Source organism: Botryllus schlosseri, chromosome 6, assembly GCF_051294905.1.
Source record: "Botryllus schlosseri isolate E-star chromosome 6, Bs_hap1, whole genome shotgun sequence".
Taxonomy (NCBI): Eukaryota; Metazoa; Chordata; class Ascidiacea; order Stolidobranchia; family Styelidae; genus Botryllus; species Botryllus schlosseri.
The window spans coordinates 19,441,171-19,465,355 of record NC_137241.1 but is presented as its reverse complement, the minus strand read 5'-3'; the positions used below and the strand labels follow the sequence as shown (position 1 = coordinate 19,465,355).

Sequence of the window (24,185 nt, the reverse complement as noted above, 5' to 3'; positions counted from 1 at the left end):
TGATGAATAAAATATCAGTTACGACGCTGGCATTTCCATGAGCCAGTCACACTTTGGTAGATCTTCGTACACTACAATAAAGCAGAATAATTTGCGATAAATTTATCAAAAGTAAATATTTTCTACACGCTTCGTGCATCATGTTGTCACTCGATTTCTTGCTTTTAATATTGTTACCCCTTTGAGAAATGAAACAACGCCTAATGTATCAGATTGAGTCTAACTATATTTTCGATTACGAGACAAAGTGTCGTTCAACATATGCGACCTAGCGTTTGCGCTCGCAGAAAGACCGTCGACTGTGAAACCTAGGCACAAAATGATTGACGCATGTTGGTCGAAGCTTTCGAAATTGATATAGTCCAGTCCTTGCAAACTGAGCCTTATAGCGATATACTGCAGGCCCGCAATATAGTCAAGTGACAATAATATTGAGCTATGAACTTCGAAAAATTTTCGCGCTTCGCGCGGCTAGTGGCCCGCGCAATATTTCGTCAATCGAATGTGGCCCTTTGGCTGAAAAGGTTGGCCAGCCCTGGTTGTTAGTATCATAAAAACAAAGCTGCGTGATTAGGGTGTTGGTGTTGGCTACTGTATAACTTCTTTATTGGATCATATCAGTATCAAAACCAGTTTTGCACTCTGCTCAATATCAATATCAATAGTCAGACGACGAACACATTGTCTGTCTGGCCTCGAACGTTAAGGCGTAAGCTTATATTCCCTTGCAAATCCTCTTCGAAATTGTCGGCAAAGTGACGGAAGATCTTGATGTTAAAGGATTATTATAGCATTTGATTGCTTCAGTTAATACATTTTTTGACTTTTAAAAAGTCAGTATGTACTTCAGTATTGTGGCATAATGTGGCCTGAGTCGTCGCTAGGTATATCGTGTACGTACGTACATTTATAACCTAACCTACCCCTAACCCGTAATTTAACCCACATGCTCATGTGTCGCATGCCAAATTGTCGCATGCCGAAGTCTCGCATGCTGTAATGTCGCATGCTCATTAGGGCTGTTCAAAAAAAACTTTTTTTTCCAAATCTCACTCGCCTAGTGACTAAATCGTCAGGTTGTGCAAGAAAACGATACACACCAAATTTGACTCAATTCCAACCAGTAACGGCCGCGCAATCTTGAATTGAAATTTTCAAATTATTGATAAAAATAAAAAAATTAAAATTCTCAAATTTTTCTGTCAACCCCATGAAATTGTTGAGCTATCTTCAAAGACGATGCAAAACAAATTTGAGTCAATTCCGACTAGTAGAAGCGGAACTATTTGAGTTTTTCGTTGACAATCCCCGGATCAAGGATAATCCGACAATTATCAACGAAAAACTCGAATAACTCCGCTTCTACTAGTCGGAATTGACTCAAATTTGTTTTGCATCGTCTTTGAAGATAGCTCAACAATTTCATGGGGTTGACAGGAAAATTTGAGAATTTTTATTTTTTTATTTTTATTATTAATTTGAAAATTTCAATTCAAGATTGCACGGCCGTTACTGGTTGCAATTGAGTCAAATTTGGTGTGTATCGTTTTCTTGCACAACCTGACGATTTAGTCACTAGGCGAGTGAGATTTGGAAAAAAAAGTTTTTTTTGAACAACCCTAATGCTCATATGTCCACGGACCCATTTATATATCGCTTCGCTGATATGTAGGGTTGGAATTACCAATATGACGTCACATGACGTCATAATTTTCACGTTCGCGTGCACATAGAACCTTGCAAAAAGGTTCGCGTTTACACTAACCTAAATCTTTTGGAGGTCCACACCATCCTTACTGTGTAGTATATAGGCATCTTGAAAAAACAGCTTACCAAACTGAATTTCACGCACTCTCAGACGCAAATACAAGGATGAGTAATCTGTTCGCGTTTGTTTCCAGTTTCGTGCTGTGCATAGTATCTAAATGCTGCATCCTTCGCCAAACGGGTTGCTGTTCGCATTAAGGTGACAGGTGACTCATCGTTTCAACATCAGCAAAATGCGTATCTTGATATTCATAGCGATCGCTGTGATAAAATATGCTCACGGGCAAGGTAAGTACATCTTCGATCCTAAAGTCGCTTCTTTAAAGGCGATAATTGGTTATCGCTGATCCGATTACCAGTACCTGGAACTACATTCATTACTGAATATGGAACGGGATTGTAAACATGTCTAAACCCAAAATATATGAATGATGTGCTGGAACCTTCAAATATGCACATTTTATGCGACTATAAAGAATATACCGTCAGTTCTACAGCACATTAAAGATTATTTGGTATTCTTCGACCATACCTATTTCATATCACCTTCTGACAGCGATATGGGTCGAATACGACTACACAGTTGTATCGTTCCCACTTAAGTGCCTAGCTTTGTAGGCTACTACATTATTCATATACTGCAAGTTAACATCCTTGGGTGGTGCAATTTACTATCGAAACTGTCATTCCCGTTGATAGTGGCAAGGATCGGTATGATTTTAGTACTCTAGAAATCAACTGCTACTACTCGCCTCCAATTTATCACACTTCCCATGTTATAAACGACATTTATTTCAGTGAGAATTGGAGCACAACCTATAGTGCTATGTAATTTATTGGCCTAATGGTATATGACTACTGTCAGCAGCATCTTGCAGATATCCCAACGTTCCCGGTAAATCTTTCTGCACTTATCTCCGTAATATCTACAGTCTGTAATATAATTCCATGCAATACCAAAACCGATCTTCCTCTTCTCACATCAATAAATTGGAGATATCAAAGAATATTGTGTTTCGAGAACGTCTGTACTGTACATAGCTATTGTGGTGCATGAGTCATGACCACGCGCTGCTCAGCGCAAAAGGCCGTATCGCCAAAAACAACCAAAAATAAAATTATGTCCGTGCCAAAATGAGCTATTTTCAACGCACGCCGGATTTATGGGGCATGATCATGTATGAGTTAGACGCTATATAGATTGTCCACAAACTATGCTACATTACACCAGGGGCGGGAGGATCCGGCCCGCGAAGGGATTTTAAGCTGCCCGCCGTCAGTTTCCGGTCTTACATGATAATGCGGCCAGGGAAACATGACCATGAACTACCTGATCTGTTCGGGTCTGCATATATTTGCGAGCAAACATTTTTTAACAATGAAAATGAACAGACAACGCTGTGTTCCAATCTAACTGATGTGCACGTGCACTCGTGCAGTCTTTACCAAGGATTTCTACGTCCGACCTGCAACTAGAGTTCAAAGTCAGCTTTGATCGACCACAGGTCTTATTGATTTTAACAGCTATTGAAGTATATTTCGTTTATAAATTCATTAAATGCTCTCTTATGGCCCCTATGCTTTCAGCTTAAAATTCCCATTATATACGAATTCATAGATGTATAAAATATTGTATGTGTACGGGTAAACTTGCACGGCTGCATAATTACGCGAATACTGTATCAATTTAGGAATCCTGCCCACCAAACACTTCATTTTCCTATATCCGGCCGGCCGACTGGAGAAGTTGTCCGCCCTTGCATTACACCATGTAAGAAAATTTCGCAAAATTTTTAGTTGAGTAAAAACTTATATATTGTATTTTGCAATTCTAAACTAATCACTAAAATACAAAAAATCTGAAGTGTCACTAGTCTTTGAGAAAAATCACTTTTTCTGATTTCGCGTTTTACCCAAAATTAGGTCTCCAGGGTCCTTCAAATGTTAAAACCTGTCGTCCCTTTGAAACGTCCGATATACAGAAGGCGTATGTGGAATCCCACTACTATGCACAAACCCGCAATATTGAATACTATATGCTATAGCGAATTAGATTTCCAGTACTTCGACCAAAGCTAAGTAAGGCCTAAGTGAGTACGAGGACACTGAGAGCTACGGATGTCAACACGGTGAGACCAATTCGGATTGGATATTACTTCTCCGTACGCAAACGTTATGTAATGGTGGTATTACATACTTATATCAATGATGAATCGTTTCTTTTTTCAGAAACGGCTCCGTGTGTCGAAGAGAGCTATAAACAGACGCAGTACTGGAAAAACATAGATACGTGCGAGTCCAATTTTACAGGATGGTATAACGAGAGCGACAATCATACGTGTCAATCGAGAGGTGCGCTGACCTTGTGCGCATGTGTGTGACTGTATGTCCTTATAATGAATGTCATAAATGAAATTGAATATCTCAACGATTCGAATAAATGTCGAGTTAACGGTCACCACTTATTATAACTCCATTACCACAATTGGCGAATTCATCCTCTCCTTAAAATGATTCAAATGTAACCAGAAATTACACATCATAAAATTAAGTATGCCAAAAGTAAGTTGCTTATTTCAACATTAAAAACTGTGGAAGTCGAATTAAAAGTCTACTTTACACACACAACTGCTAGCAAGTACTTGAGTACTATAGAACAGAAAAGGGCACCTCGTTACTGATTACTTGCAGATTTAGTGGACCTATAAAGCCTGTCGAGATGGATGAGGGGGTGATGATTCAAAAGCGGCGATGATTCGAAAGCGCTTGGAAACTACTGATCCATGATCAAATATATTCCATTACCATATTAAAAGAACAAACTATAATTATTGCTTTGTGCTATTTTTTATGGTTGGCAGTTAGCAAAGGGGGGGTTTTATTGTCAATATTTGAGTTTTCTTCTTTTACTTCATTGTTATTATTACCTCGATCATTTCATTTTTGCTCTTTAGACTGGTAAATAAAATACCTGTAAATTTGTATTTGGAAACAGGGTGATGAATTTGCTGGTACATATCGGCATGTTTGCATGTGCATTATTGCACTGCTAATATACAGCATATCGATATCAGAGATGAACTTTGACGTATTGTTACGATTCGAAAAACGAACACGTAACAACGTCCTATGAAACCAAGACAGTGTTGGTTTGGTAGGGGCTGACTATAGCCGAGTGTAATATATAGTTGTATACTTATAGAACCATAAATTTTACAGGAAACAATACATCTACGACATCACCTATCTCGTCGATGAACCAAATTTAATGTCTCTGCTGGGAGCATGTCGCTTGCAAACTATTAGTATCATCGCTCAACTATTCATTTTATTGCGTAACCCTGAAGGCAATTCCAATTTCCCGAATGCTCTGTGGTCTTCGTATACCAGACCAGACGTTTTCCAAATGATAACACGCATTATACCTGTGTTTTAGATCTTGATTTTAATCAAAGTGTATTTCGTGTGTCGCCGGGCGAACGAATAACAATTATATGCAACAAAGACGGCTGGGATATAAGCGGTCGTTCGGAGAACGGGGTATGGAGTTTGTAACGGCGTCTACTTTTTTCCGCTACTTTCTTGCTGCTTTGCAGACCTCACTCATTTTCAATGATACAAATCACAAGGATGTGGTATCTTGCTACGATCTTAAGCTAAACAACACAAACTCATCACCCTCAACCACCACCACGCCAATTTCCAGCACAGCATATGCCAATTCAGCGACTTCCAGGGGGACAAACAGTACTACGCCGACAGAAAAGAGTCCCTCCTTTATTAAAGTAAACGTCACGAACGTTACGATCGATGTGGACCGTGAGTATATTCATATTTTACAAGCAGTTCCTTTACCATCATCATATCGTTCAAATACATGTTGTGTATCGTGTATTAATGCAGTTTCGAAGCCGGGTACCTATTGAACAGCTCCGAGATGCCGTGAGAAAATAAAGTCAAGAGATTTGCCATCAGCACATAACAAAATTATGGACATCCAAGTTCAAAGTAGCATTTTTGGAAGCTGGTGATTTGAAATGGACATCAAACGGCAAAAAATGCCCATTAACTGTACTTTAATTTTTTAGTCACCAGTATCATAATTTGGGACTGAACAGTGATAGGACACAGGTCGATGACATTTTTCTCCCAATTCTTGCACTCGAAGAGTATATTCATTAGGGGTGTTCATAAATGACTATTTACTGGCTACGTGATAAAATTGTTAGGTTACCTAATTTAAGCCTACACACCAAATTTGGTTCAATAGCATCCAGAAGCCGCATTGCTACAGGAGATGAAAGTGTCTATTTATTATATAAAAATAAATCAATAAAATTTCAAAATTTTCTGTTCACCCCATGAAAGTGTTAGGTTGTCTACAGAAACGATGTTCACCAAATCTGGTTCAATTCCAACCAGTGGAAGCGGAGTTATTGCTTTGTGTTATTCATTATAGGTGTGCCCACAGTAAATACTATTTTATTCAAATCCAAATTTGAACACCCCTAATATGCATACTGGAATGAACCCGGCCGTTTTCGACTGCCACTTGCCGGGAGAGCCTAATCGTCAGCAACTAGCAGAGAATTGGACGATGTTCTGTTCCTCCAAGAAGCTATTCGAATTCCAGCACTCGGGGTACTGGATGTGCTAGGATGTCGCGAACTATTTTCCATTATATAGGGACACGTGGGGTCAAAAAGAAACACTGATATGAACGGAAAATCTTTCTCATGTTTCGACAAGTTGCATGAATTTCCCTTGTTGTTTGCATTAAAAATGGTTATCGCAGTGAGCAATCTGTTTAATTGGCAACTATACAGATTTATCCCAGTTTTTATGAAAAAAAAAGTCACTAAGAATTCTTGGTCTCCATGAATTTCGAACCCATACTTTGTCGACCTTTTTGACATCACTCTATTCTCACTTTTTATGCAGGTTGAAATCTTGAATTCCAGAAAGAACAAAAATACAAACGTCATAGCATGTGAATACAAACTTCAACAAAATGTTTGATGAGAACGCGAATGTGTCATTGGTAGCATTTCATCAGATCTGAGGTCACTCTTACTTAGCCTGCTACCGTTCGTCCGTCTCTCGGCACGGTATTTTAGAACTACCCAAAACCCTTGGAGAGAATATTCGAAGCCCAGGAAAAATCTTGGGCAACGGAACATATAAAATCGAATAGACAGTTGTATTAAGTATAGTTATGATTTTAGATTATTTCTACTTCTACTTGACAGTTTTCAGTTTTTAGGCAAATATAAGCGTAGAATACCTACTTACTTACTTGTGAACCGTCACTTCTACTTCAATTCCGGCGTTACTTATACTTCTACTTGAGTAGCGACGGTGACTACTTTGATCACCTCTGGTTGTATCAGACGTAGAACTAACTCAGTCAGTTTCCGGAAATATATTATCGTGATCTCGCTCTCGCTCATCTCCTTTCCTAGCATGTAGCACTGACGTAATCTTATCGTTTTATCACTCACAAAGCGTCGACAAACAGAGAAACGTGATATTCTGAGCAATCACGAACACTATGACGCAAGGTTGATCTCAATTGTATGTTTAATTTCCTTTTTTACTACCAGGGAGTGACACGGCCAGTGATAGTAAGTGGAAATTCAAGGATTTTTGATCACAATGCGGAGATTACTGGAACCTTGTTCTATTCCACTATAAGGTTCACAGGGTAGAATCGTAGAACCTACAAAGGTTCATTTGCAGAAGCGAATTTCTGATATATCAAGGTTCGCATATACGTACGCGAACATGAACCGAACGTTCGCACTATACTTACATGCATGAGACAATGAAATAAATTGGCGCGAGTGTAAGGTGTTTTATAAGTGACCGGTGATAAAAATGATGTAAAGAGCAGGTTTGAACCAGGTTTGAGAGGCCTGCGGTCCTCGGGCCGCTTTTGACCTTATAGCCTTCTTCATGTAACCCGTGAGTTATTTCGTACAAGCAATCAACGCAGCCTGAGTATGTTTGTATATATTATCCCACAAAATAAATCAGACTTATTAATCAATTTATGACATCCAACTTGTCACACATTGAACCACCTTATACTTCTTGCGTAATACAACCGTTCGATCGCCTGTCCTTTCAGTAAAACATCAATTACCACGTGTATAATGTTAGTTTCGACTTCGTGGTAAAGGTGTGATCGCAACTTCACATCGTTACTTCATTCCTTATATTATATATCTGGTCATACTTTTGTCCATTTATAGATGGAAATATATATAGACGATGAGGAAGGGTCATCAAAGAGGGATAGGAAAACTATTGAAGAAATTATAAATCTGTCCTACACCCAATTTGGGACAGATAGTATGCCACCAGTAATTCTATCTGTAGCGATTCCGCTATTTCAAAAAATTTTCATACGGAAATTACAAATGAAAATATAGCGTGGCGAGCGTAACATTTGCTGCGATATGGCCCGCAGTACTAAAAAGGCTCCCGTATGGCCGGGCTTAAACTTGGCCAGAAGGTAAACATATCGCTTATAGACTAATCAACAACTATTTCTAAAATAATACGACATGACCGCTTCGAATTGTACATATTTCAGACTTCCCCACCCTTGAAACAGACCGCACTTTTTCATCCTACGGGGGACCTTTCGTCGTAACACTTATCATCAAAGCGAACCCACGATTCACGAAGGAAAATGTCACGATCACCCACAATAGTGAGTATATCTGAAGAATATGAACAAATCCACAGCGTTGGGCAGTGGGCAGTGTTAATCATATACCGATTGTTTGAATTGTTTGGCCCCTGCGCCAGTGTGACACGCCAAATCGTGTTTGAAATTCAGCATTCGATAGGAGAGTTATGCCATTTCATGGGATATATGCATATGCGCAAGCACATCGCTGTAACGGAATAATGCTACTATGCATTCCGCGCATGATATTTGAACTTTGATTCAGTTTGACAATTATACTGGGGCAAGTTTTTGCGACATTTGCAACTTTTTTACAGCTTTCTACAGCTTCCTAGATACTCAGAATCTATGTACTGTGATGTTTCAAGATGTTGGGGGGGATTTTATAGTGCAACTTTTCTCTATTTTTCATACCAATTTTTACTGCAGCTTTTATCAAATATTGCGTCAAAATGTAAAGGAGTGATTTAAAAGCTTGCTATAAACTATTTCTAGTATGGTTCTATTCTCTTTGATTTGCGTAAAAAGAGTTATATGATGGGTTAGCTGCATCTCACTGTGTTATCTATGACACAATGGCTTGCAAGCAAAAAAGTTCAACTACCCCGCGAAGCACGACCCCATGTTCGAACAATATGTAAATAGATCGCTTTATTGATGCTGTCGTATAAATTTGTGGTAGTTTCGCATTTCACGAACGCCCAGGCGGGGACCGCCGAAAATGTGATTTTCGTTGGGTCACCTTATTAAGCTTATAGATTTTGTTGAAGTCGCCAAGAGTGAGTTTCTCTGTAACGCCTTGGGTCAAGTTTGCAGACCTAGTGGGTTTGGGGTGTGGCATTTGACTTGTTTTAGGGGAGCGGGATATATCTATGCTGTTTGGCTTTTTAGAAAATTATTCCCGCATTGCGTAATTTTCTGGCTATGTGCTGGTAAAAACGTAATTTTTGGCGGTTTCGCCATACCGTGCGTTAAATAGCAATAAATTAACAAATTTGACAGCTCTACATGAACTAGGTTATACAACGGAACATTTCGAGTATCCCATACCCTAGTAATTCAACAAAAATTATTAATGCAACTTTTTACGGCAACTTTTGTTAAAAATAAGTGCAACTTTCTCGCGATTTTAGTGCAACAAAAACTTGCCATAATTATTACTTAATGCCGTGTCCAGTTACATCAGCGCTTCCTCAGGATGCTGGAAGGCATGGCTAGGGTGAATGTTTATTTGAATTTAATGTATTGTAATGGGTATGAATCCCGTCTGTCCCAATATCACTTGAATTGATATGATATATGAATTGATAAATACGTATAAGGATTTGTTAACCTGAGCCTTTTATCGACAACCCGATATGGCAATCTTGGATAATCCGTTTATATTTCAATCATTTCTTTATAGATTCGTCGAATACGGATTTCCTCTTCAAAATTAACGGATTGCGCCATGAAATATCTTTAATTTTTAAAGAGGTAGGTCTATGCCGTAGCAGAGTGTGAAATGCCCCTGTAATTTTATAGGATACCCACGTAACCATAACGTAACCCAATAACATCCGTTACCGTAGAAATGCGAACACAAATACACGCGATTATGGCGGTTTTCTAAGTGATCTGATGCCGAAACGTAATCTCCAGTCCCGCATTATAGCCTAGTTATAGAAGCATAGTCTACTTTCTTATGGGATATAAATCTCACTGAACCTACACTTACCTTCTAGTTGTGTGATTGTTGAACCTTTGGCAGTACTCCTTACACATGGTTCCTTGGTATACGATTCATAGCCCCATACGTAGCCAAATCGTATAGGCTTTTGCAGGTACTATAAGCCACGCTGCATGCATTGAGAAACAATAAATTCGCATATGCGTCATTTACAGTTTACGTCCAAACATGAAGGACTATACTCCGTTACGGTCCCAGCAAACAACTTGATTTGCGACTCTGACGACGTAACATTTCCTATAACATTATCTGTGGCAATCGCTGCATTGCATCCCGGTTGGATTACCAGCATTGCTTTCGGGTGTCTTGCGTTTCTTCTCATGGTCACGACGATAGTGTTTGGCGTTAAAACGTACCGCAAGAGAGGAATGGAAGGAAAACCTCAACTAAGTTCTGGCGGCAGTAAACTCGCTATGGAGCCTACGCCTGCAAGCAACGGATTTCATCAGTCACCACGTAAGTTATGTGGCTTTCTATAGCTTCAATATGAACAAAACATATTAAAGTCTGGATTGATAGGTGAGGCATTTTTCAAAATCTAGAAAGACGCCTGGCGTAGCCTACTGTACACATCCCGATTTCACCTCTGGGACTGGCAATACGGGGACGTTAATTGTATTGAGTTTTGTTTTATTGGCTTCAGTGACAAGTAAATCAACTTAGATAGTGATAGAGATCTTTGCTCACATTGAGTTTGGTACTGTAACCAGTTATAGGCGCCGACTTTTATTATTTTGCGAGGTGGCGAAGTCTTGTGGCGTCATAATTGTTCCCTATCGATGACGTCATCGTCGCACTAAAACACACTTTACTACATGAATTGAATGTACGTACTGCGTTGAACCATTCTTGTGACGTTATATTACCGGCTCTGCAGTCTGCACTCGTTAATATCAAACCATGCAATCGAGTTATTAAATGGAATCTTAAAACGGTACGGTCATTTGAAAGTGTAACTGCGCTACCAGTCCGTTTGACGGAATGCATCGAACAAAAATCAATATTTACGTCACTGATAATTTGGAGTTGCATCAATGGCAAGTTCGCAAGTATCTGGAATATGTTTGAAGCAGACAATAATGATGATTACAAACGCGAAATCGCGCAGCCAATCAGTGATTTGTCTCTTAGGGCTGACTTCGCGTTGAACAGCTCGCATCGTGGCAATTGTTTGCAGATTGGAACAGCGGTTTTGGCGGCATTGGTGCATTTCCCGCTTTACGTTCGCGAGGCATTTTTGGAATACATCGGTGTATTTATATGCCGCGAATAGATCCAGGAACAATATAGAACGTCCTGTTCCTATTTAATGTAACGACTGTGGGCTAGAACAGGGATGCTCAACCTTTTTGCTATTCAAGGCTGCATTTCGAATACTTAAGCCGAGGGTGCTCATCCGGTGTGCCGCGGCACACTAGTGTGGCAATTGGACTGCTCAGGTTGCCGCGAGCAAATGTGGCAAACAAGATCGAAGTATAACAAAAACTACGGAATCCAAATTTTGAGTTTGTCATTGTTGGTGGTGCTATTGAATTTACCAGATCAAAAAGTGCGATGTACAATGCGATGTAGTGAACAGATACAAGGGTGTCCCGACGACCATAGTTCTGGTATCTCAACCTGGCATCCCCATTAGTTCATGGATTGGGTCTTTTTCTGGGCCTTTTATGCAAAGACGGGTGAGCACATCAACGTAGGGGCGAAGAATCTCATAACTCTGCGATGTTTCGTAACTTTCTTATGCACTGCCATGAATCAAACGGCTGCCTCCACCGTCAATGTGTGTGATACGCTAGTTTGCCCACATATAGTAGCATTTAGGACGGTGATAACTAAACTCGGGCAATGTCGTACCAGTAAACAGAAGACACTTGTTTCGTTGGCTTTTACTAACTCAAATCTCGGCGTCAAATAGAACAATAACAGTAACAGTAGCGATTTAAGTAACAGAGGAATTGGAAACTAATGATTAGAGAAGCAATGATTACATGATGCACGATGGCTTGAATACAAAAGAGTATACGAATCACCACAATCTCCCCCACCGAATAAAATTCAATACAAAATAGACACATCAGCACATCAAAATCACTTTACACGGTCGCCGTACCATTCCGGACACTTTCGAATTCTATTAGATCGGCGCGGCATTGGCGTATGCGACGAATAGTCCTTCATTAGAGCAGACTTGGACAACTAGATAATTCTAGTTGTCTAATTTCACTAAATTAGAGCGAAATGCCAGTAATCTAATTCTAATCTAATTTGTCGAATGCTTCAATGCTCTAATTCTAATTCTAATCTAATTTGTGAAATGTTCTTATGCTCTAATTCTAATTCAAATCTAATTTGTGTAATGTCCCTATTCTCTAATTCTAGTTCTAATCTAATTATTGTTTTCCTGAGAATGCCTCTTTGTCCGAGACATATTGCACTATTGCAGTGAGTTAACAAGAATATCCCTCTTGCGCAGGGATATCCAGTACCAAGCCGCCATCGCCTTACTTACACCGTGCAGTCATAGTAGATATAATGACGAATATTAGCCTGCAAGAGTAGCTTGTAGTCTGCGAACAATATTCTAGTTTTTAAAACTTTACGTCAGTACATCGCCGTTCTGAATAAAATGCGCGATACCCATGGTTACCATAAAAGAAGTCATATTTCATTAAAGTATAGTAAAAATCGAGCCAAGCTTGGTGTACAGAAGTTAACCATTCTCATGGTTATGGGAATGCACTGTTGTTGTTGTTTATTAAACAAAAATATGTGGCGCTTATCGCCTGACGGCCTTTTGCACCACGTACTGTTATTTGATATGAACTGAATTTTGCTGCATTCATTTCCCATATACAATTTCATTCAATTTCCAAGTTTTTGCGAACTAAGTAGCTCTAATTCTAATTATAATCTAATTTGGAAAAAGCTTAGTAGCTCTAATTCTAATTCTAATCTAATTTGGAAAAAGCTGTGTAGCTCTAATTCTAATTCTAGTCTAATTTGGAAAAACTGTGTAGCTCTAATTCTAATTCTAATCTAATTTGGAAAAAACTGTGGAGCCCTAATTCTAATTCTAATCTAATTCAGAAAAGCTGAAAATTTTCTAGTTGTCCAAGTCTGCATTAGAGATGTCTCATTCTCGGGCTCTTTATCACCCGACGCCTCGGCACGATCATTCGATGTCGGAATCATTTCAGCCCTTGACGTATCGGCTCTCGCTTCCGGCTTCTCCACATCGATGGTGGTAGGGTTCGGAGCCAAGTCTCTTACGGACACGGTGGACTCTCTTCCATCTTCGTGGCGTATTAACGCGTACTTAGGATTCACATCAAGCAGCTCGACCGGGTCGCAAAGCGGTTCAGACTTTGAGGATCGACGGAAACGTCGCAGCAGTACGGAGTCGGCGAAAAGTAACCAATCAGGAATCGAGGGTCCAATCATCGAGCGTCTAGGAAAACCAAAAAATCGTTCATGTGGTGTCACGTTAGTAGCTGTACAAAGCAGCGATCGCACGCTATGTAGCGCATCATTCAACACCATTTCCCACGCAGATTCCGGCAGCCGCTCCGCAGCAAGAATCAATTTGATGGTTCTCCAAATCGTTTGGTTGACGCGTTCACACTGAGAATTACCAGTGGGGTGATACGGAGTAGACCTGCTAGTAGCGACACCACGTTTGGTTAAAAATGTAATCAAATCTCTGGAGATAAAGGAGCTTCCTCTATCGCTATGGATATATTCGGGAACTCCTACGAGCGAAAACAGCGTCTTCAAGTTGCGTATCACGGTTGGAGTTGACATATCACGACATGGAAGCACAAAGGGAAATCGACTGTATTCATCCACAACAATCAATAAAAACCTGTTTCTCCCAGCCACGGGGCCTTTGAAGTCCATACTGATGCGTTCCCATGGGCGAGTGGCTCTGACAAGCTTACGATGCTCGTTGTTGTTGAAAAACCTAGGCTTCAATTCGGAGCATTGTCTACAGCAGTTACCACAAACCTTTTTGACGTCTTCCATTGAATAGGGTAGGTTTTTAGATTTACCAAAATGACTCAACCTACGGATGCCCGGATGTCCCAAAATGTTGTGAAGTTCGCGTAAATCAGTGGGCAAAGCCGTTGGACTGCAGATCCGAGAGAGTGTCAGGCGCAATATTTTCTACACCTGGTCTGTGAACAATCTCGTATTCGAAAACACTAAGTTCCAGCTTCCACAGTGTCAATTTAGTATTTTTTATTTTACTGCGATGCTTTTTCTGAAAAATGAACGACAGGGCCTTTTGGTCAGTTATCAATCGGAATTTACGACCATGTAAAAGATACCCCCACTTTCTTATAGCATGCATGATTGCGGCTGCTTCTTTTTCGACAGCAGGATAATTTAGTTCACTTTTAGAAAATGTTCGCGATGCAAATGCCACAGGTCTACCTCGTTGACTGAGAATAGCAGCAATAGCGTTGTTAGAGGCATCACATTCAATTTCAAACGGTTCAGATTCGTCAATATAACTAAGGGATGATTTTATCAAGTCTTCCTTCAGAACATTGAATGAGGTCAGGGCAGGCCCACTCAGTGGAAAACCCGAATTGCTAAGCATTGGTTTGATTTTATCAGTAAAGCTTGGAATCCACTTTGAATAATATGCGAACATAGTCAAGATCCTTTTCATCTCTTTATCCGATTTAGGGGGAGGCAACTCAATCAACGGTTTCAGATGATCTGGGTCGGGTTTAATGGATCCGTGCGACACCAGATGGCCCAATAGACGCAATTCACTCACGGTATAGACGGATTTATCCTCGTTCAACGTTAGTCGACAATCAGATGCAGCTTTGAGAAAAGCTTGAAGTTTGGTTGACGTTTGAAGTTTGAAGTTTGGTTGACGCGTTCACACTGAGAATTACCAGTGGGGTGATACGGAGTAGACCGGCTATTTGACGCCGATATTTAAGTTAGTAAAATTGTCGTACCAGTAAACAGAAGACTCTTGTTTCGTTCGCTTTTACTAAAATCTCGGCGTCAAATAGAACAATAATAGTAACAGTAGCGATTTAAGTAACAGAGGAATTGGAAACTAATGATTAGAAAAGCAATGATTACATGATGCACGATGGCTTGAATACAAAAGAGTATACGAATCACCACAGGCAACTGGACCGTGATGTTGTGGTGTGGCACAAGGTGTTCACTGTTCAGTTCATCTTTTACTTATAGTCACCCTAATCAGAACCAGAGGCTGAACACTGAACAGGGACATGACGCAGGTTGATGAACTTTTTCTATTTCTATTTCTAGTCATATTCTTGCCATGTCTTCGACATCGGTGATCATTGGTCACGTTTACAATTTCGAATTGCCAACATAGTCATTCACGTTGCGATTGCCAGGTAGCGTGCCGGCGTTGCAGGCAAAATGTAGGCTCAGGCCGCAACGGTTTGTTGCAGAAAACGAATTTGAGCTTTGAGAAGCAATGTTGATCAAATTATATCAGTAAACAAATTTCCCCGCCGTTGAGGTTCATTATCCCGGTTTGATGGAACTATGATTAAACTGCGGGTGGCTGCCAGAAACACTATTGAGTTGCTGCAATCCTCACAGGTGCTATTACATGGGGTTACCATACGTCTTCTTTTTTGACTTTTTTGAAAGTGTCCTCGGAGGACCTCCTAATGTCCTCTGTTTCGGGAATTTTGGTCAAAGTTACGGCCAAATTCGACTGAGATTTCGTAAATCAGCACCGAAGTAACGCTGCGGCGGTATTTCGGAAGCTGAGCCGGAAAGTTGGCCTTTCTTAGTCAACCACCTAATAATGTGATAAAAAACGGTATTTTGGGCACTGAGTGAGAAAATTGACATTTTTAGTCAACCGAGTACAAAGTGGGAAAAATTTATCATTTTCCCAGGATTTTCCTCCAGTTGTCTGAAAATTCTGAAAAAGTGTCCTCATTTCAGATTTCCAAAATATGGTAATCCTACTATGCCATGATCTGCGTGGAAATATGCATGGCATCGATACGCATATAAGTCTCTGTATTTGTTAGTCGCGATCGTGATTGGACTCTTAGATGAGACGGTTAACTATATCGACAATGCTGTAGTGGGTGAACTTTATTGTCAAGCCAATCTTGTGAAATTAAGCTCGGTCCGAAGTTTAAACGAGATCGCAGCACGCTAGTTATGTGGTAGTAGAGGTAATAGCTGATAATTCAAAACCTCACACGGAAGCGGAGAATGGTCTTCTTCCGGCCTGCACTAGAATTGTAAAAAAATATTTGGAGAGAATTGAAAACGATTCTCATGTCAAATTATACCGTTTGTAGATGTATTGGGGACATATCCGCATAGATAAAAAGAACACTTAACTTATTCTTTGAAAATGAGAAAAGCCTACTTGAGTGCTTCGAAGAGGTAAAAGTAGGCTACTTCGTCAGTGACCACCTCTGTAGCACTGTGGTTGCTGCTACGTTTTCTGGTAGTTTGCCTGTGCCGTAAGCCAAAGAGTTGACAACCACTGTGCTAGTGTGTCGCGAACTATTTTTCATTTTCAAAGTGTGCCGCGGAGTCAAAAAGGTTGAGAACCACTGACTTAAGCAGCCTACGGCCAGATTCTTGGGCATAGTCGTCACGGGCTGGCAGCTTCTCCAGTCGGCAGGCCGGATTGCTGGATCGATACATTATTCGCCCATTTATCCACATCTGCAAGGAATAAATCGTATTTAATGAATGTATTTTACCGACAGCAATGTCGCTTCAAAGCTATTTCTCGCCGATAATGACGAAGACAATGTGGATTTGAGAATAGCATTGTCATGCATGCACCACCATGTCTGCATGCTTCTATCTGTCTGATCAATCAACACACGGAGCAATCCCTAATTGAGATTTCAAGGCGTTACCGGTACTGGTACCCCTAATTTACCAAGATATCAATTCATTAGGGTTGAGTAGGTGACGAGATAGCTTCGTTGTTCAACAATCTCGATATTGAATTAATGCGGTCCGCGTCCTCTACGAAATTTGAAAAGTGGCCGGCGACCCGTTTTGAGTTGGCGACCGCTGGTATAAGCGGTGTCTTACCATACGTCCTCTTTTAAGAGGATTTGTCCTTTTTGACTTTTTTGAAATTGTCCTCGGAGGACGCCCAAATGTTCTCTTTTTGGGATTTTGTCCTCTTTTTTGAGAATTTTAGTTCAATATATGGCAAAATCGACTGCGATACGGTAATTTAGCACCGCAGTAACGCACCAGTGGCTTTTTCGGGAGATGAGCCGGAAAGTTGACCCTTTTTTTAGTCAACCAACTGATATTGTGAAAGGAAAAACTGCATTTTGGGCGCTGAGCGAGAAAGTTGACCTTTCTTTAATTTAGTCAATCGACCACGGAGTGGGAAAAATTTACCATTTTTCAGGATTTTCCTCCGGTTTTACAAGTCTGAAAATTTTGAAAAAGTGTTCTCTTTTCGGATTTCCAAAATATGGTAACCCTACGTCTTACAAAAGCCTAGAAGTGTGCCGTGCTACAAGTCGGCGGTTACGGAATGAAAAATAAGAAATATCAGCCTGGTGTAAATGACCGTTGTAGTCGACAAACACCATGATTACCACAAACGACATTAGGGCTGACTACATCGTAAATGCCGATAATGCAAGTCTTCTCGCTCCGACGTACTTACGCGTAAGCTCCACTCTCGCACGCTGCGCATACACGTATATCATAACATATACAGTCACTAAAATTGGACGTAGTAAGCAAGTAGTGAGAAATCTCGGTAGACTGGGGGCACGGGCCACACTATCCTGTCAGACGGAAAACTCCCCGCGGGCCGGACAAAATCCCTTCGCGGGCCGTATGTTGCCCGCCCCTGCACTAAGTGGACGCCAAATATCCATATTAAACTGTCGTTGCCCATTACCAGTGAATTCCCGACTGATAAACTTTTTCATATCTGCTTATTATACGCACCGAAATCGCGAGCGATCATATTATGAACAGTTTCGGGGACCCTTAACGGTCGAACAGTAACGAAATTAATTTGTATCGGTTGGTCATATTCACGAATTAATTTCGTCATTAATATTTATCCTTTCTCGTCCCATGTGATCAGATTCATCGGCAGAGTGGATGGAAAGGGTGTTTTCGAAAATTTAGGGCAAGTTATAAATGATTCGTGAGGGCCAATTGTTATCAGTCACTTTGTTGCATGCTGTTATTTCTTGGCCTTCTATCAGGATTATCGATATAGTGCGAAGATATTGGAATCTCCCTAACGCACTAGAGACTATATTACTATCGGAAAATGAACGATAATTTTAAGATTAATTAAAATCTCTCAAAAATTCGGTAGTCAATTCGTAAATTCAATTTGCAAGTTGACGGCTGCAAACACATACTAATTCAATTACGTGTTGACGGCCGCAGGAACCCCTGGGCTAGAATTAATTCTACTTCCGGGTTCATGCCGCGATCTTATCACTAGAAATCCACTGTCTACCAAATTCCCAATACTTTAGAATTCGATATTGTTGTTCTCGATACGAGCACGTCCAGCAAGTTTATCGGAATATAGAAGGTCCCCTGTTCAAACAAATCGAATAAATTCAGAATTTGTGCCGCCCAGAATCTCGTGATGTATCAATATTTTGCAATGTCATGACATGGCCTACTGCACGTTAATAACGAAAGGAACACTGAAAATGGCATTTCAGAGTAAGAATGGGTCAAGCAGACAACGAGAAATATCGATGATGGAATACGAGAAAGCGTGTAATCTAATCAGTATCGCCACGAATGGGTTTTAAGTCTGACACCGTATTCAGTAGCTCTGGTCGCGAAAATTATTTTCTCATTATATAGGTGTTTAAGCTGTATTGCTGCATTTCCCGATAAACGTCACTGGCAAAGCCTTGTTAGAGAAACGAATAGGCGCAGAAATGAATTCCAATTCGCAGGCACACACCAACACACCCTCTAGTTTCGCGCTCCGATTACCAAGACTATCACGAAGCTAGCAAGCTTAAGAATGCTGGTTTTGTAAACGAATATGGGCGCACATAATATAGATTTAAGAAAAGCAGAACGTCTATTTGGGATTTGCTCGGAGAGGAGATCTGCGCCACCTCGTAACAACCTCGCAAGTCGGCGCCTATGCACCCAGTTATTACCTCTGACATGAATTTATCCCAAACGAAGCAAACCATACTATATATATATAACGTCCATGTGATGTTGCGGGTCACAACACTAAACAGTATCATTCTCTAGGACAGTGGTCGGGAACCTATGGCTCTTTTGGGCATATAATATGGCTCTTATCGAAATTTCTTATTTTTGTGTCTAATTTATCAATATTGCATCAACTATTGTCATTAAATCTTCAGCACAACCAGTATAATTTTTTTCGCGGCAGTATCAAGTGTATTTGAGAGGTTAATACAGTGGCGTATTTAGGGTTGGGGGCTCGAACCCCCTTTTCAAAATCCTCAAATTTAAGTTGTTCTCGCGCCGGCGACCAATATCACTCCCGAATTCGATGTACCCGCCACGAAATCTAGGATTGCACGATACGTCGATGGATCAAATAGAATAGCATACATAGCGGTACCCGTATCACAATGCAAATTTCAAATATACATTGTCTTCCTGATCTACGGCGAGAAATGAACTGCCGTGGAATTGACATTCACAATTACAAATTCAAATTATAAACAACGCCATAGCTTTAGCTATCCACGTTCTTGATGGATAAAGTAGCTATATAAATGTGAGCGTGTGGCGCAACGATTTGTTACCGCCGAACACCGTGGGAATTGAGAAGTCGGATGGGAATCAGTGCCACAATTATACATTCGATTATTATCAGTTATTATAAATTCTTTGATATTTACGATCAATTGCGCTATCATGGGTAAGGCATCGCCTGGCCGTGCCTCACCTATGCCTTACTTCTCCTTTCACGCTTTAATTTCGAGCAATAAATAAGCAATTTGCTTGATTTTGGCAATAAAAATGTTCAAGATCTAGTAGACAGGTGAGGCACTGCCTCCCCTATGGCCCCACCTCACCGATGCATCACACGTTAAAGTGGGTATGTACACTGCTGTATAGTGACCACGTTTGGCTCCAGCTACGTATGTCATCATGGGTCCTCGCATTTAATAATAGAATCAAGACGAGCCTACGATCTCGTATAACTGACGAAAGTCTCAAATTTTGAATGAAGCTTAACCGCAACCTGGCTTCAAAGCCATCAGAAATACCATACAACACCAAAAGACGCATTAACTGTAAAAAAACGTATAACAAGTAGATTCATACTTTATCTGTTGTCTACATCTGTTGGAAATCTAAATGTTAATTGTCTCAAGCTTCGAAAAATATCATATGTCTCTCAGTGCAATACAATTAAAAATATGTAACTTGCAAAAGATCTATCTGAAGCTTCGTATGCGCATGCCCAAATATGGCAACCAGTATGATAAGTACGAGTTTTGCAGAGAAAATACGGTGCAAACGACGAATCCCATGTAGAGATTTCGAATTTACGCTACCATGACGTCACGATTTTTCAATTGTGACGTAGCAGTTGATAGATTGTCTGGCTCTTTGGGAGTTAGAATGGAAAATATAGGGTCAATATGGCTCTTTGGACGAAAAAGGTTCCCGACCACTGCTCTAGGATAAGATGAAGAAGCACTCTGATAATTTAATTTTGTAGATTTCAAACACAAACATATTTAGTTAATCATTTTGACGAAAATGCTTCAAGGCGTCTTTAATGTACAAAGGGCTCTCACTATCAAAAGTGGCACACTGCCTCTTTCTTCGATTTCGACAAGCTGTGTGCTGCGGTTCGAAACATTTTGTGGAAAATAATCCGAGCTCTGGTGACGGGAGAATTTTAACGGAGAATTGGCGACCTTAAAGTACGAAAAATTAGGTTTTCATGAATTATAATAAATCACTTCAACCATGGAAACATGTTGCAAACATTGCTGGCAAATACTTCGCTCGAAGCGCGACGAAAACTTTCGTGATTTGACGAATTTTGTCGAATGTTAATTTGCAATGACAACTTAGGGATGTATAGAACTGTTGTTCTACTACTATATACCTCCATGCCCATACTGCACCCTCAACAGTGTCCCCCATATCGCGCCATTAGCATTTCTGTCCCCTTTAAAATCAAAATCGCCCCTTGGAGGCGCTGGCGACAAGGTTAAGAAACACTGCTCTATACAATCATACTCATCGATAAAGTATGGTAAGGTAAAGAATAAAAGAAGCTTGCGGAAATATCGAAGCGTTCTCCGGCATGAAGTATAATTTATTGCGGCGAGTACGTCAACTGATGATATTGTCCCACGTTTCTCTTGCGCAGTGCCATCTCTTCCGGGTATGTCCGAACGACCCGCGACTTCGCACGATCATCACAATCCGCGAATCCATGCTCCCTCTTCGGTCGGGCGGTTCAGCGATGACGAATTCGAATCAGACGGCAGCGACTACGAGAAGCCTACTGGCAGGCAAACTGTAGATAACCGGCCACCGATGCCACTACCGAAGGAGTGAGTCAGCGCAGCTTTGCGTTGCGTAATAAGACGGGTTTTCATGGCCGTGTGCCACATATATTGTTAGCCATAATGATGGACCATTTCAATAAATTAAGTAGCGACGCTCGCTGCTGCATCGATAGGTTACAGACGCAACGTGACAATAGTCGTGATTTATGGAAGGCAAGAAAGCGACAGTAGTAGAAAAAATAGAATTAATAACTGCCATGGGAGTAACGGTCAAAGTAGTTATCGTTGGTTTTCAAGTAGAAGTAGAAGTAACGCTGTAACTTTCTACATGGATACAAGTAGAAGTAGTGATTTCCGAGTAAGCGAGCAAGTAAATTCTAGGGCCATTGATGTATAAAAACTAAGAACTCTTTGAGTAGAAATAATCTTAAATCATAGCCGCTTGTGTAAGTAACGCAAGTAGACCAAAAGTACTTCTAAAGATTAGAAGTACTTCGTTACTGACCGCATCTGGGGAGGATTGGCGTGTATAGCGATACACCGTATGATAGGGTTATTTAATATCACATTTGTTCTGGTACTCTTTCCACCTTATATTTCCTGTAAAATATTGCTCCTGAAAAGTTTTTCAAATTTTCGACTGGTATTAATGATCCGCTGTGGTACGTCACACCCGCAAGAAGAGGAAACACGCTCTCTCAGTAATAATGATGTGAGATTGCGACTCTCGGGGTCATCATTATAGAGTGCGTATCCAAGCGTATGTATTGTGTATATTGCTTATGAATCTCAATCACACAGCAGGTGTCCTAGGGATATGAGTAGCGGGTGTAATGAGTATTCAATTTGATAGCTAAACCTAACCATGTGTCGTATGCCCAAATATTTTGATAAATCTGCGGGGAATTCACAAAATCGCTTTTTCGCGGTGAAATTATTCGCTTTACACCATTTCATGCTTCAATAAAATCCTCGGGATTCGTTTGGAATACAAAACCTATTTTTCCCAAACACGGGTTCTCACGTAGACGACGTACGAAACCCAATTACAGAATACTAAGAATATAGGAATATAATGGACCAATCACTTTCCACATTTTTCTTATCAGACAGCCGAGAAACCTCCCGCCAAGAAGTCCAGTCGCAGCGAGATACCCCAGCAACGCGAGCAATATTCCTCCATCAAGCAACGGAGTTTCATTACCCCACCAGCATCGGGGTCTACCCCCTCCTCCAGTGAGCCGCGGGCCCATGCCACCCCCTCAAAGAGGTCTACCGCCCCCTCCGCCGCAGTCTCACAACCAAGGGTATCGCGGAGGCCACCGCTACTGACAGCATTAATCCACATCCGTGGAACGCAGTTCGCCTTGACTCAAATACCCAGCTATGCACCACAGCCAGGAATCAAGTAGCTATGCATTCGCGCGCAGAATATACGAACCACTTTGTGTACATATATGCTTGCAAATTATCGCAAATCATATCGCCAACCGCTCGCGGAAAGCATGAAGTAACTCTCGAAATACTTGCACCCGTTTTCACGGTAATCTAAAAACCTATGTCTGAGTTGGTGCCTTTCGGCCCATCGTATATCATGAAGCGCATGTCTTATCAACCGATATGCAATCGCGCATTTCTTTTCTCGTCTATGTGAACATTATCAAAAATCACAGGAAATAAGTTGGTAAATGATCGATAATGTTAAACCGGAACTAGAACGTCGTTAGTTTGGGAAACTTCTCTGTCATTCTTAGCGTAGAAGGAATTTAGCGAAGAGTTACTTCATGTGCTTCCCTGATAACAAATGTTTTCCGTGCCGCCCTATAGTTGTTCGATTTTGTAATTTATATCTCCGCGTGCGTATTTCGTATGATTTGTTGCAGCCCTGTTGCATTATTCTTGGGTTTTCAGTACACTAGTTTTATCGTACACGCATATTGCATTATGTTTCTAGTTAGCAATATCTCGTTGATCGAAGATTGGTCGTGTCATCCCTGTTGGTAGGAATAGAATCGTGAGTAAATGAGGATTAATTGAAGGAGGATAGCATCAGGGATATCCCTGGTAGCATCGCCTTGATCGCCGAATCTAGACAGCCGAGGGAATGAACGATAAGGTAATTTGGCGGTGTGATAGCATGTGGACAAGAAGGAAAATGTCGCTTTCCCGTTAGCGATCATATCCAATCCACCTCCTGGAAATAACCACCATCGTTGTTGTGCAGCGAATCATTGGCAACCCGCTGCATACTATATTGGTCATTTACGCCTGTAAGATATTGGTTTTCGCGATTCTTCAGCTGTCGACGTAGCATGGACGACTTTAGCTACAGAGGCGTTTCGCCAGTGACATCAAGTGAGGTTCATGGTTGTCGTGGCACTGACCCATTTAGAGTCAAATGAACAAACATATACATCCATAATCGTAGGTGATTCCGTTACCGACTTGTTTCTTATCACGTTAGCAC

The 24,185-nt window shown here is 40.8% G+C and overlaps 2 protein-coding genes across 3 annotated transcripts in view; both read left to right on the top strand.

Moving 5' to 3' along the window:
• Positions 1–24,185, top strand: part of LOC145441406 (uncharacterized) — a 118,617-nt gene that overhangs the window by 26,436 nt on the left and 67,996 nt on the right. The window lies entirely within an intron of this gene.
• On the top strand, positions 1,870–23,697 carry LOC145441404 (uncharacterized). Its single transcript, XM_080319255.1, has 9 exons — positions 1,870–2,055; positions 3,997–4,119; positions 5,204–5,307; positions 5,364–5,586; positions 8,366–8,485; positions 9,870–9,940; positions 10,349–10,649; positions 21,577–21,763; positions 22,828–23,697. The coding sequence occupies exons 1-9, from the start codon at positions 2,001–2,003 to the stop codon at positions 23,048–23,050; spliced, it is 1,407 nt and encodes a 468-aa protein (XP_080175381.1). The 5' UTR covers positions 1,870–2,000; the 3' UTR covers positions 23,051–23,697.

Coding starts and splice junctions, on each gene's coding strand:
- LOC145441404 (XM_080319255.1), top strand. CDS start 2,001: ATGCGTATCTTGATATTCATAGCGATCGCTGTGATAAAATATGCTCAC. Junction 4,120..5,203: donor TCATACGTGTCAATCGAGAG/GTGCGCTGACCT, acceptor CCTGTGTTTTAG/ATCTTGATTTTAATCAAAGT. Junction 5,587..8,365: donor CGTTACGATCGATGTGGACC/GTGAGTATATTC, acceptor TACATATTTCAG/ACTTCCCCACCCTTGAAACA.